An 11,996-nucleotide genomic window follows, 5' to 3' on the forward strand; every position below is an offset into this window, starting at 1 on the left:
CACTAAGTCTAAACTTTTAATGTTTAGTATATTTGAAGGCGCCAGTCTATCTATAAACCTTGAAAACCAAGGCATGTCGCATGCATGTGTGGTATGAAGATCCCTCTAGTCGTGCATCTAAATTACTGACGCTCATACGAGTATAACGTGGACGGTTGAGTGAGGGTAGACTTTAAGGTAATTACCCCAGTAACATCTGAATATAATAACATTGCATTTACCACAAAGCGACGATAAGTAGAAGCTGATCACTTTTTCTTTAAAGCTCTGATTTACAATAAATTAAACAAAAAAATAACCCCTAAACATACCCTTGACTCACTTTGGATATTTGTAACTTTCATCAACTCGTGTGATATGGAAAGCCGGTAAGATGAGCTGGGATACACTCTGTATTCAAATATTACACGCAGCGTGGAGTAAGAGGGTGAATGACATTGTTTCTAGGCTGTGTCAGAATGCAGAAGAACAATCACTGCCACAATTCCAAGACTTGTGTCAAACTCACACATATTCTGACAGATCGTGGATTATAATCACATCGAATCAGAAAATTCAACTTGTGACAACTCGCACCATGCGAGAAGCATTCACAGCCGATTAGCGCTTACTCCACTGGGCCACTAGCGCTGCCCACAGACAAACCAACACTGAAAAGACCTGTTCTGTGTTCTGTGTTACCTTTGAACTGGCAACAACTATCACCTGTTTCGTCAGATTACTGACATGACATCGTGGCATGACATCATGGCATGTCAGTGTGAAGAAAATCCACAGAACCCCGTTTGTCCGTAAAGCCCGTCTTCCGGGGACCGTAGCATGGAACGACCAGACGTTAGGGAGGCATTTGTGCCTCTGGTCAATCCGGAAACCCGGAACTACGGACGATTTCAATAGCTACAGGACAACTTGGAGTAATACTACGAATGCATGTGATTTTCATAAGTGAAGGGATTGTTACTGACCTTAATACAAAATATTTGCCACCTTTGCAACCCCTACCTAAAGTCAAACATGGGAAATGGAAGCACAGTAAACTGGGAGTTCACTCACTAATAGATTGGTGCGCCTAGACGTTGGATGGAAAACTAGCGGAAGTAAATGTCAGTTCAACTCTCTTGTTATTATGATTTTGTAGGTATGCAGGTCATTTATCGTATCTTACCCCTCGATTCGTGTTGCTAAAATCACAAAGACTCTGTTACATATAGCAAAGTTTCCGTCACAAAAATCACAAAATTTACTCCAGTCAGTACTGACGGAACATTACAGGACGGAACATTATATCTCGCTAAGTAAGGAGTACATGCAGCCACGTCATCAGTTCGAGGCATCATTATTTGGGAAGCATGTAACTGCATGGGACGCTTGGCAGAGCAGCGCTATGGATGACAAGATAAATGACAAAATGCATTCCAGTACTGTCAAGATGGACTGTACAATGCCTGCACGTGCCTTAAGGACGAGCTGTTATATTGCGGATATATGTGTATGTGACTAACACAAGGAGACGACAGGTACCTATCAATACACCTGGAATGTTACACTTGGAGCAAGGTGTGCCACTGACTAAAGCAGACATGTGCGAGGGCGGCGAGCATACTGTAAATCAGCGTTCACTGTCAATGTGCAAGAGGATAGAGGAATCATCTTGACTCCATTCCACTCCACTCCACTCCACTCCACTCCTCTCCACTCCACTCCGCTCCCCGCCATGATAATCCCTCTTAGTAAGGTCTACTTTTAGTTTCGTTGAGTTTCGTATTTAGATCTGTTGTTTCGTGAGAGCGCTTTGGAGGACATGTACGGTAAATATGAACACTGACAGCCTGGATCCACAACTGTCGTGGCGTCGGAGGATCAGTGCAGACAACACTAACAAGATTAAACGACAACTATCAAGACGAAGATAGTAGTAATGTCGTGAAAGAAGTGATACGATAAGAAGTGATAAATAATAGCACGCGCGCACACATACAAATGCATCATCATCATCGTCGTCGTCATCATCATCATCATCATCATCACCACAATATTGACAGTGATTTTAATACTTTATTTCATAACATCTCTGTAGTCTTACTACATTATCCACTATACCTTCGGGTTCCATTACAACAGATGCCAAATAGTAAGAGTGATTAAAATATCCAATATTTTGCTAGATATCCGTCATTTCCATACATGCAAGTTGACATGAATACTGAAGGCATAGAAGTCGTACGCTTGATCGACCCTGCATTACAACATATGTCTAATGTACTACTTGCAGGGAACATTGATGCACGATGTATTGCCCATAAAGCTGAAATGGACAGTTCAACGAATGACAGCAATATAATGGAAAATGGCAGTTTCTAAAAATGGCAATATGCTGAAATAAAATTTAGAGAAATACTTACTCTCCAATGTTATATACTTTTGTATTTAGTCTGTAAAAGTAAATGTTCCATAACTACATGTCGTATTTATTTATTTATTTATTTATTTATTTATTTATTTATTTATTTATTTATTTATTTAACCACATTGCATTTCGACTCTTTGCATAGCCATTTATAGTTATCGTTTGCGTGGAGTACTGCATAACTAGTATCTACCTTATATCGGTATGCTTTCTTCTGAGAGGTACCTACAGCGTGATGTATTGAGTAAGCATAACGCACAGAGTGTGTTACTGTGTTATCCTTTCATAAGTGGAAATTAGAATAACACAGCTGACGAATCAGAGTATAGTTCATGGCTTTAAACTGGCACAGACTAGTGATATATACAACGACACCCAAGGAGTTTAATTGACAAATATCGATACCTAGTAGGTTTTCTGCCCAAAACACAAATGTCTTTAAATATGAGTTGGATTTGAAATAGTTTACTTAGCCCTACTGTATTTAAGATGTGTATATATACTCATGTCTGACTGGCCAGGAAATCAATATGTATGATGATGAAACCTTAATTTGGTCCTGAAAAATGAGTGAGGGAAAATAGTTCTTCTCCCTGGTCGACAGGATAGCATGCCACGTATCACATCTGGCACGTATAGGTCAGTGTCCACAGCATGGCTACTGTGTCAGCTCACCCGAGGAAGCTATGACATGTCACATACATCGCCACTGTACCCGTGCATGTAAAACTGGGGGTGCAGTACCCCATGTGGTCTTCCTCACTTCTTCAGCATATATACATAAATATATATAATAAAACTCAATAGAACAGGCAATTCTTCAGCATATCCACACCCACAATAAAACTCAATAGAACAGGCAATTCTTCAGCATATCCACACCCACAATAAAACTCAATCGAAAATTGCAAAACTTTAACATATCCAAACGTTGTATTCTCAATGAATGATGCGTAACAACCAGCAAACACATGATTTACAATAGTGAACAAGAAAGCACATGCAACTTCACCACTTACAGCAGGGTATAAGAGAACACCTGCAACTTCACCACTTACAGCGGGGTATAAGAGAACACCTGCAACTTCATCACTTACAGGAGAGTATAAGAGAGCACCTTCAAGTTCACCACTTACAGCAGGGTATAAGAGAGCACCTTCATGTTCATCACTTACAACAGGGCACAAAGAGAGCATCTTCAAGTTCATCTATTACAACAATGCACAAGAGAGCACCTGCAACTTCATCACTTACAGCAGGGTATAAGAGAGCACCTGCAAGTTCATCACTTACAGGAGGGTATAAGAGAGCACCTTCAAGTTCACCACTTACGGCAGGGTATAAAAGAGCATCTTCAAGTTCGTCGCTTACAACAGGGCACAAGAGAGCATCTTCAAGTTCATCTCTTACAACAATGCACAAGAGAGCACCTGGAACGTCATCACTTACAACAGGGTAGAAGAGAGCACCGGCAAGTTCATTACTTAAAACAATGAACAAGACAGCACATGTAAGTTCATCACTTACAACAGGGTACAAGACAGCAACATCATTAACATATACAAACTCATAGTGAATCTTAGTAACACAAGTATTTATCAAACATATCCCAACGCACAAAATATACATTATAAACCATCTATTCCTTCAGTATATCCAAACCAGAACTCACTAAAACTATATTTATAAACACATGAACACCTGCATTTAAAGTCACAGAATATGTTCGTCTTCGACATATACTTGTTCCCAGTAAAACCTACTAAAATATGCATTCCTTTGACAGATGCAAACCTATAATGAACTCATTAAAATATAAGTGCCTCAGATCAGCCAGATCCACCCAAAGAGCCTAAACGTGCATTTCTTATGAATATTTCATAAATACAGAAGGAAGTAGTCCTTTTTTATTCATCGATATATCGAAACTCTCATTCAAACATCCTGAGAGAAGCGTTTTTTCAACATATCAAAATCTAACCAACAAACTCCCGAAAATGCACATTTTTCAAACCCATCTTCTGTATGTGAGACATTTTACGACCTGTCTGTTCATTACATGGGTTAACCATGGGACTACGCATGATGGGGTCCTCGTCTTCAACAAGAATCAACATGAAAATAACCCTCCACGTCTATAATGGGTACAAGTTAGGTGTAGCACTTGTAAGGAGATTCAGACTATGTCTTTTCTAGAACAGTGGCGCCAGATAATGCATGCAGTAACTATTGGAGACACAGAACACACGGACAAAAGCGTGCACTTCCTCAGAAGTATACTAATGACAAATGTTGTCCTACAATCAGCCTCAAGTCATTGTTACATGTTTGGTGACGCCATCTTTACTTCTCTCGGTGTAACGTGTGCATGCCTGTATAGTAGAATCTGCGTATCCTTAAGTCAGGACATAAGTTGATCCAAGCATGGTTGTGTTGAATACCTACACCACCTTGTGGTATTACAGTTAAAGACAATCAAAGTCTACAAAGCACTAACCAAACCTTTCACATAAATCTACACTACAAATGCAGCGATGTTTTTATCTTTCAAAGTGAATTCATAAGTTAATACATTTCATGGTTAATACATTTAATGTATTTATGCACGCTCGCATGTTTGTGAACTATATCATATACATTCCTGCGCTATGACATACCAAGGATCAAACTATTTCGTAAAAACTCCTTTTAACACCTACACGGAAACTAAACTTAAATGCAATAAAATGTTCAAAATAAATGTATGAGGAAGCTAAAACGATACAAATTACTCAGATGTCAAGACGGGTCGGGAGGGTGCGGGTTGGCTCGGATACGCAAAGTTACTATGGACAGTTTTAACTTAGAAGGACGGTACACTATACACTATTTCAAAACTACATTCATTCTGAGTCAGCATGACAACACACACGTGGGCCGGTGGCTGTGGTTTATATCAGCCATATCACACGGCAGTATGTTACATAAGACGAACCGAGGCAACCGACATCTCAGGGTCATCATCGGTATTTCATCGCGTATGTAGTCGTGTATTTATATGAGAGTAAACAAGGTATTTTACCTATAACTCTATAGTCTGTTACACTGAGAAAAGTGCTTATATGATCGCTCCAGCCCTCAAACAGAGGTTAGGGTTGGGGTTCGGGATACCGTGTGTCTGTCAGCTGACAGTGCACACCGGGTAACATGTCCCGTCAGTCTATGTATAAGATAGGTGCATGACCTACTATATATCGGGCCTTCACTAAGGCAATGGCCAACAACAGTGAGTGGAGAAAATCGTGTCTACCCTACCTTTCCTCATCGCATGCAGCAAACTTTCATACTTCTTCTGGTATGCCTCATATTCCTTGCGGATTTTGCGAATGGTTCTATTAACTGTTTTCTCCATTCGGTGTTCAACACGTTTAACAATGCTGTGCTGGCACTGGCGCCCACAATGTCGAACACGGTCATTATGGCGATGTTTTTTCAAGTCGAAGTGTTGGACGTGGATGACGAGAATGATTAGCGTCAAGGTAAGCACACGGCCATTCATGACCACAGAACAAGCCCTTCTACTCGGCCCACGAGGATCATTCCTGCTCTCTTGAGACACCTCGCTCCATTCAGCGTTTACAGTGCTGTGAACACTACACACAAAGCTACAAAGAGGAATTAACATGGACTGGTCGACGTCGAAACGAACGCCAAACTGATCCCCATACCCCAGATTCACTGTATTCTCGGGTACATATGTTCCTTGAGTACGTGGTATCCAAATTAAACGACTTTCTTCCCAGGGACCGAATGAATGACATATCGTAGTGAAGACATTGTTTGAATGGCTGTCTCGCCAGGTGACAGGCTCCGCACAACCAGGGAATCAGCACAACACTTTACCTGGTGGCACACACGCAGGTATAATGTGAAATATCACACGCGTTGTGGTCCTGCTGTCTTAATTTAGAAATCAACACTAATGCTGGCACTAATTTTCACAGTGGATGTGCCCATTTGCTAAACCGCCCACTATCTATGGCCACAAGCAGGTTGATTGGACGGATTCGAGAGGCGGTCAACGTGATCAGCTGTTGGGTTGAGGTGTAGTCATACGGTGTATTTATGAATGAGTGAAACTTAGCACATATCGCGAAATCAGATCGCTACATGTCCGCAAACATGTCTCCTCGATATATATAACGGGTAGGGATTTGGATGGGTTGTGAAATGTACCCAAGAGTGAAACCGGTTCGTTGATCCGGTTTAAACTGAAATATACATACCCGGAAGTGGGTGCTTTATTGCTGCGACACTTTACCTCCGAAGCTAATTATGTCTGCATGTGATGTTTCAACGGTGTAAAGAGTGTAGCGTTAACATCAAACCTAACAAAAGTAAGATGTAGAAGTGTGGATGTACCTCTGCGCACTGTAAGGGAACTCATTGATAGTTTGGGCATGTTGGGCGTTGTAGTCGTAATGCATAATGCATAACCGGTTACATGCAGCTCTCCATGCATAGTTTGACTATCAAGCTAGGTTCTGATGGTATGCATTTTCCTTATTTTCCTATCCAAGAGAATTTTCACTTCACATGGAACTGAACGAAAGACAGCACCAATAAAATCACCACTTCTTACAAGAAAGCACCTGCATGTCATCACATACAATAGGGAGCAAGGGGGACCTGTAAATGCGCGTCTTTCAATAGTGCACAAGGTAGTTCATCACTTACAACAGAGTACATTTAGCACCTGCAAGTTCATCACTTACAACTGTGTACATTTAGCACCTGCAAGTTCGTCACTTACAACTGTGTACATTTAGCACCTGCAAGTTCGTCACTTACAACTGTGCACATTTAGCACCTGCAAGTTCATCACTTACAACTGTGTACATTTAGCACCTGCAAGTTCATCACTTACAACAGTGCACATTTAGCACCTGAAAGTTCGTCACTTACAACTGAGTACATTTAGCACCTGCAAGTTCGTCACTTACAACAGTGCACATTTAGCACCTGCAAGTTCGCCACTTACAACAGTGCACATTTAGCACCTGCAAGTTCATCACTTACAACAGTGCACATTTAGCACCTGCAAGTTCATCACTTACAACAGTGTACATTTAGCACCCGCATCTGCACCACTTACAGCATGGCACGCGACAGCACCTGTAAAATCCCACTTCACTGTAAAAACACGCACACGAATAGTGCGAGTGTGAGTCTAGTTTTACTCCGTTTTTAGTAATATTCAAGCAATGTCACAGCGGGAGACACCAGAAGCTTCATACAGTGTACTCATGTGGGGAATCGAACCCGGGTCTTTGACATGACGAGCGAACGCTTCACCCACTAGGCTACCCCACCGCCCAAGGCACTCATAACCATATATGGAGGTACTAGCCGAAGGACCCTTCTTTGCAAGGACGTAAATACGCAGAACATGTAAGTATGTAGTAGGTAAATGTGTTTGTTTAACGACGCACTCAGCAGTGTTCCAGATCTGTGAGTGCGACGTACTAGTTATGTACATCAGTAGCAACTACTGCCGACGGCAGGTTACGACTGCAACCAATCACGGAGTCTGGCAAGCGGATCCAATTGGTCACGTCTTGAGACCTTTACCCGAAATCCTGTAGGGTGGGTATTACTGTGTTGACAAGCCCTGGGGCCATCCTATGGAGCTGGATATACTCCCTGACCGCAAAACCAGCACAAAGTGAATGTACAAATGAGAGAATCGGTCATTTCAACCGGAACCGTGCACCTAAACTTGTGTGCCCCAGAAAAGCCTGTCAGAAACTCTTCGAAACACATTCGTAACTACTCTGTAAACTCTGTTTCCGTGACCTTCAAGACGCCATTCGGCTTGCCGGAATGACATGAGTAGTTACGAATGTTCGAAACATTCGCCACGAGTAAGCTCCCTTGGTTACCGCCGGAAATCAGCACAGATACAAGGGTGCAAGGGTGCGCACCCTCTTTTGTCCTGAAATTTTGTTAAATGACCATTGTACCTCAGGTGAAGTTGAAGTGTGCTACGACTATCGTAAGTCTATGTTAAGGTTGGAAGTTACGACTTGGCGTTACGGTCGCTTTGAGGAACGAGACCCGAGGCCCAGATTTTCGAAGCTCTCTTAGCGCTAAGGTAGCTGTTTTATCGCTAAGAGAGCTTCGAAAATCTAGGCCCTGGATCTAAACATGGAACACGTGTCTGTTACATTGGGTCTCTGCTCTAAGAAGGTGTCTGTTACATGGAGTCTATGCTGTATGGGACATGTGTCTGTCACATGGTATTGATTCAGCAGGGGTAATCAGTGACCGCAAGTGTGAACTGAAAAACGAAACAGGAATTCGAACCTCAGTCGGCACTCGGTAGAACTACTGAAAAGCCAAGCCCATAAAAAACAGACCTCTACAGACACCCTATGTTGTTGAATTAATTAGTGTCAACATTAACGCGAATACAACACGTATGTTATATTTTAATCGTGGATGTTTTTGCTTTAACTTGGTTGGCCCGGGATCTGAACGACGACACATAAACTAACACAGATCGTCCTACATGCCGGTGGATGACTCGTTGTTAGCAGCCCTTCAAGATTCACACGTCCGGGGGCTAATGAATGCCTGACCTTCATATGCTATGACGTTCCAGTACAAGCATATGTCTTTAACGTCTGTTACGGCCACTGTAAAGTGAGGCCTTGATGTTGTATTAGACAGGTACACCTTGTCTCGTTACTGTGTAAAGATAATTCGGAGACACTGAAATCGGTAATAAATGCAGCCTCTAGATGCCCTAGTATACCTATACGTATGAATGGAAATAAATACGCCCCAGAGAGTCGCGTTGAGTTGAGGACAATGGCGACCTGCTTACGTACAGTATTGACAGTAGTACAGTCAGACAAGGCTTCGCATAATAAACCTCACACAGGCCATTCAAAGACGCTGACAGGCCGTTGCATCCGACAACCTGTAGCTCGTCATCGCAACAATCACAGCTACAGGTGTCCGCTGTTACATGAATTGAAATCACAGGTGTGAATGATGTATCTTTGGTAATGCATTTCTGTTTCAGCAAGTGAATATTGAAGGGGCAATTCATCACAAAGGGGCGTTGCTTGATTTTTACCTCCTGGACAGATATGCATTATTGCTGACAAAAATCGATGATGCGTCCTCGGCAAATGTTTTAGAACATATAATAGGAAACATATGAACAGAGAGATAATAGGAAATATATACTAGAGATGCACTGACTCTTGTAATCATGCAATCAACTTTATAACTGCACAGACAATGTAAAAATATACATAGCAACCAAAGACCAATCTCTCTCTCTCTCTCTCTCTCTCTCTCTCTCTCCCTCTCTCTCTCTCTCTCTCTCTCTCTCTCTCTCTCTCTCTCTTGTAATATCACAATCACACTGGAACATTGTTGAAGGCGTCGTAAAACAAATGGACTGACCTGGTACAGATGAATCATGGTACAAAGGAGAATTGGGATTCGAACAGAAGATTACAGTTTGCATTCACCGATCTGCGTGTAGTGCTTGGACTCTATGCTATATGGAACACGTGTCTGTTCCATGGAGTCTATACTATAGGTATCGCGTGTCTGTTACATGGAGTCTGTACTATGTGAAGCACATGTTTGTTACATGGAGTCTATGCTATGAGAAGCACGTGTCTGCTACATAGAGTCTGCAAGCACGTGTTTGTTACATGGAGTCTATGCTACATGAAGCACATATCTGTTACATGGAGTCTGTACTATATGAAGCACGTGTTTCTCCATGTTATATGAAGCACGTGTCTGTTTCATGGAGTCTGCAAGCACGTGTTTGTTACATGGAGTCTGTACTATATGAAGCACGTGTTTCTCCATGCTATATGAAGCACGTGTCTGTTACATAGAGTCTGCAAGCACGTGTCTGTTACATGGAGTCTATGCTATATGAAGCACGTGTTTGTTACATGGAGTCTATGCTATATGAAGCACGTGTTTGTTACATGGAGTCTGTGCTATATGAAGCACGTGTCTGTTACATAGAGTCTGCAAGCACGTGTTTGTTACATGGAGTCTATGCTATATGAAGCACGTGTCTGTTACATGGAGTCTATGCTATATGAAGCACGTGTTTGTTACATGGAGTCTGTACTACATGAAGCACGTGTGTCTCCATGTTATATGAAGCACGTGTCTGTTTCATGGAGTCTATGCTATATGAAGCACGTGTCTGTTACATGGAGTGTGCAAGCACGTGTTTGTTACATGGAGTCTGTACTATATGAAGCACGTGTCTGTTACATGGAGTCTATGCTATATGAAGCACGTGAATGTTACATAGAGTCTGCAAGCAGGTGTTTGTTACATGGAGTCTGTACTATATGAAGCACGTGTTTGTTACATGGAGTCTGTACTATATGAAGCACGTGTGTCTCCATGTTATATGGAGCACATGTCTGTTTCATGGAGTCTATGCTATATGAAGCACGTGTCTGTTACATGGAGTCTGCAAGCACGTGTTTGTTACATGGAGTCTGTACTATATGAAGCACGTGTCTGTTACATGGAATCTGTACTATATGAAGCACGTGTTTCTCCATGTTATATGGAGCACATGTCTGTTTCATGGAGTCTATGCTACACTGAGCATTTGCTCTGTTACATGGAGTCTCTGCTCTAAGAAGGTGTCTGAAGGAACTGAAAAACGAAACAGGAATTCGAACCTCAGTCGGCACTCGATAGAACTACTGAAAAGCCAAGCCCATAAAAAAAACACACCTCTACAGACATTCTATATTGTTGAATTAATTAGTGTCAACATTAACGCGAATACAACACGTATGTTATATTTTAATCGCGGATGTATTTGCTTTAACTTGGTTGGCCTCGAATACGTATTTTCTTCATCTAGTTCTAGGCGGTTATTTTGACAAGAACTTAGCGCAATGCAGAGAGTGTGGATACCTATGGAGTGCCCCTGCAGTTTTAAAGCATTTAAGACTTGAAATATGTTGTAAGTCGCTGAAATAAACCCGCCCGTCTTCCACGTTTAGAAAACTTTCATTCCCTCACTCACTCAATCACTTGTTAAAATGTAGTTGTTACATGATAGTTCAACGTTGTGGTGAAATAACAGTAATCAAAAACATCGCAACATCCTAGGTGATAACACCATATCTGAATCAAGAATAGAGATGTAGAGAAAACGGGCAACAGGGCCAACACTTCAAAGGGATATTACGTGCGCTTCGTTTGATATAGTGCGAGAAAGCAGGAAGGTCTCCCAACATAATTAGTACTATAACAGTTAGTACAATTAGTTTCAAGGGTTAGCTAGGTGACGGCGTATAAGCAGACAGTGACAATGGGAAGTGGGAATGAGTATTCACATCTTAATTAAGGTGCGAATGTTGTGTTCTTAGCCTCGGACCGAACGAGTACAGCGCGCCACCTGTAATAGTAATAGTCTCATAGAAACACTAGGCCGATACTGTATGCAATAAATGTCATACGGTCTGGAGACGTATAATCAGACCCGCTAATGCCACGGATTGATCTCCCAGGTGACCAACTCATCTGTATCAGAGAG

General features: G+C 41.8%; 2 protein-coding genes across 3 annotated transcripts in view; one reads left to right on the top strand and one right to left on the bottom strand.

Moving 5' to 3' along the window:
- The window catches only part of LOC137277409 (C-type lectin domain family 4 member C-like), a 51,156-nt gene extending 44,824 nt beyond the window's left edge, over positions 1-6,332 (bottom strand). Inside the window, exon 1 of one of the 2 annotated variants that reach the window (XM_067809121.1) lies at positions 5,702-6,332. In XM_067809121.1, the coding sequence (XP_067665222.1) occupies positions 5,702-6,071 (370 nt within the window). In that variant the 5' untranslated portion in view covers positions 6,072-6,332. The remainder of the gene's footprint in view (positions 1-5,701) is intronic. The other variant, XM_067809120.1, reaches the window with a different exon arrangement.
- The window catches only part of LOC137277413 (uncharacterized), a 278,114-nt gene that overhangs the window by 3,745 nt on the left and 262,373 nt on the right, over positions 1-11,996 (top strand). The window lies entirely within an intron of this gene.

The sequence above is a fragment of the Haliotis asinina genome, chromosome 3, assembly GCF_037392515.1.
Source record: "Haliotis asinina isolate JCU_RB_2024 chromosome 3, JCU_Hal_asi_v2, whole genome shotgun sequence".
NCBI classification, from domain to species: domain Eukaryota; kingdom Metazoa; phylum Mollusca; class Gastropoda; order Lepetellida; family Haliotidae; genus Haliotis; species Haliotis asinina.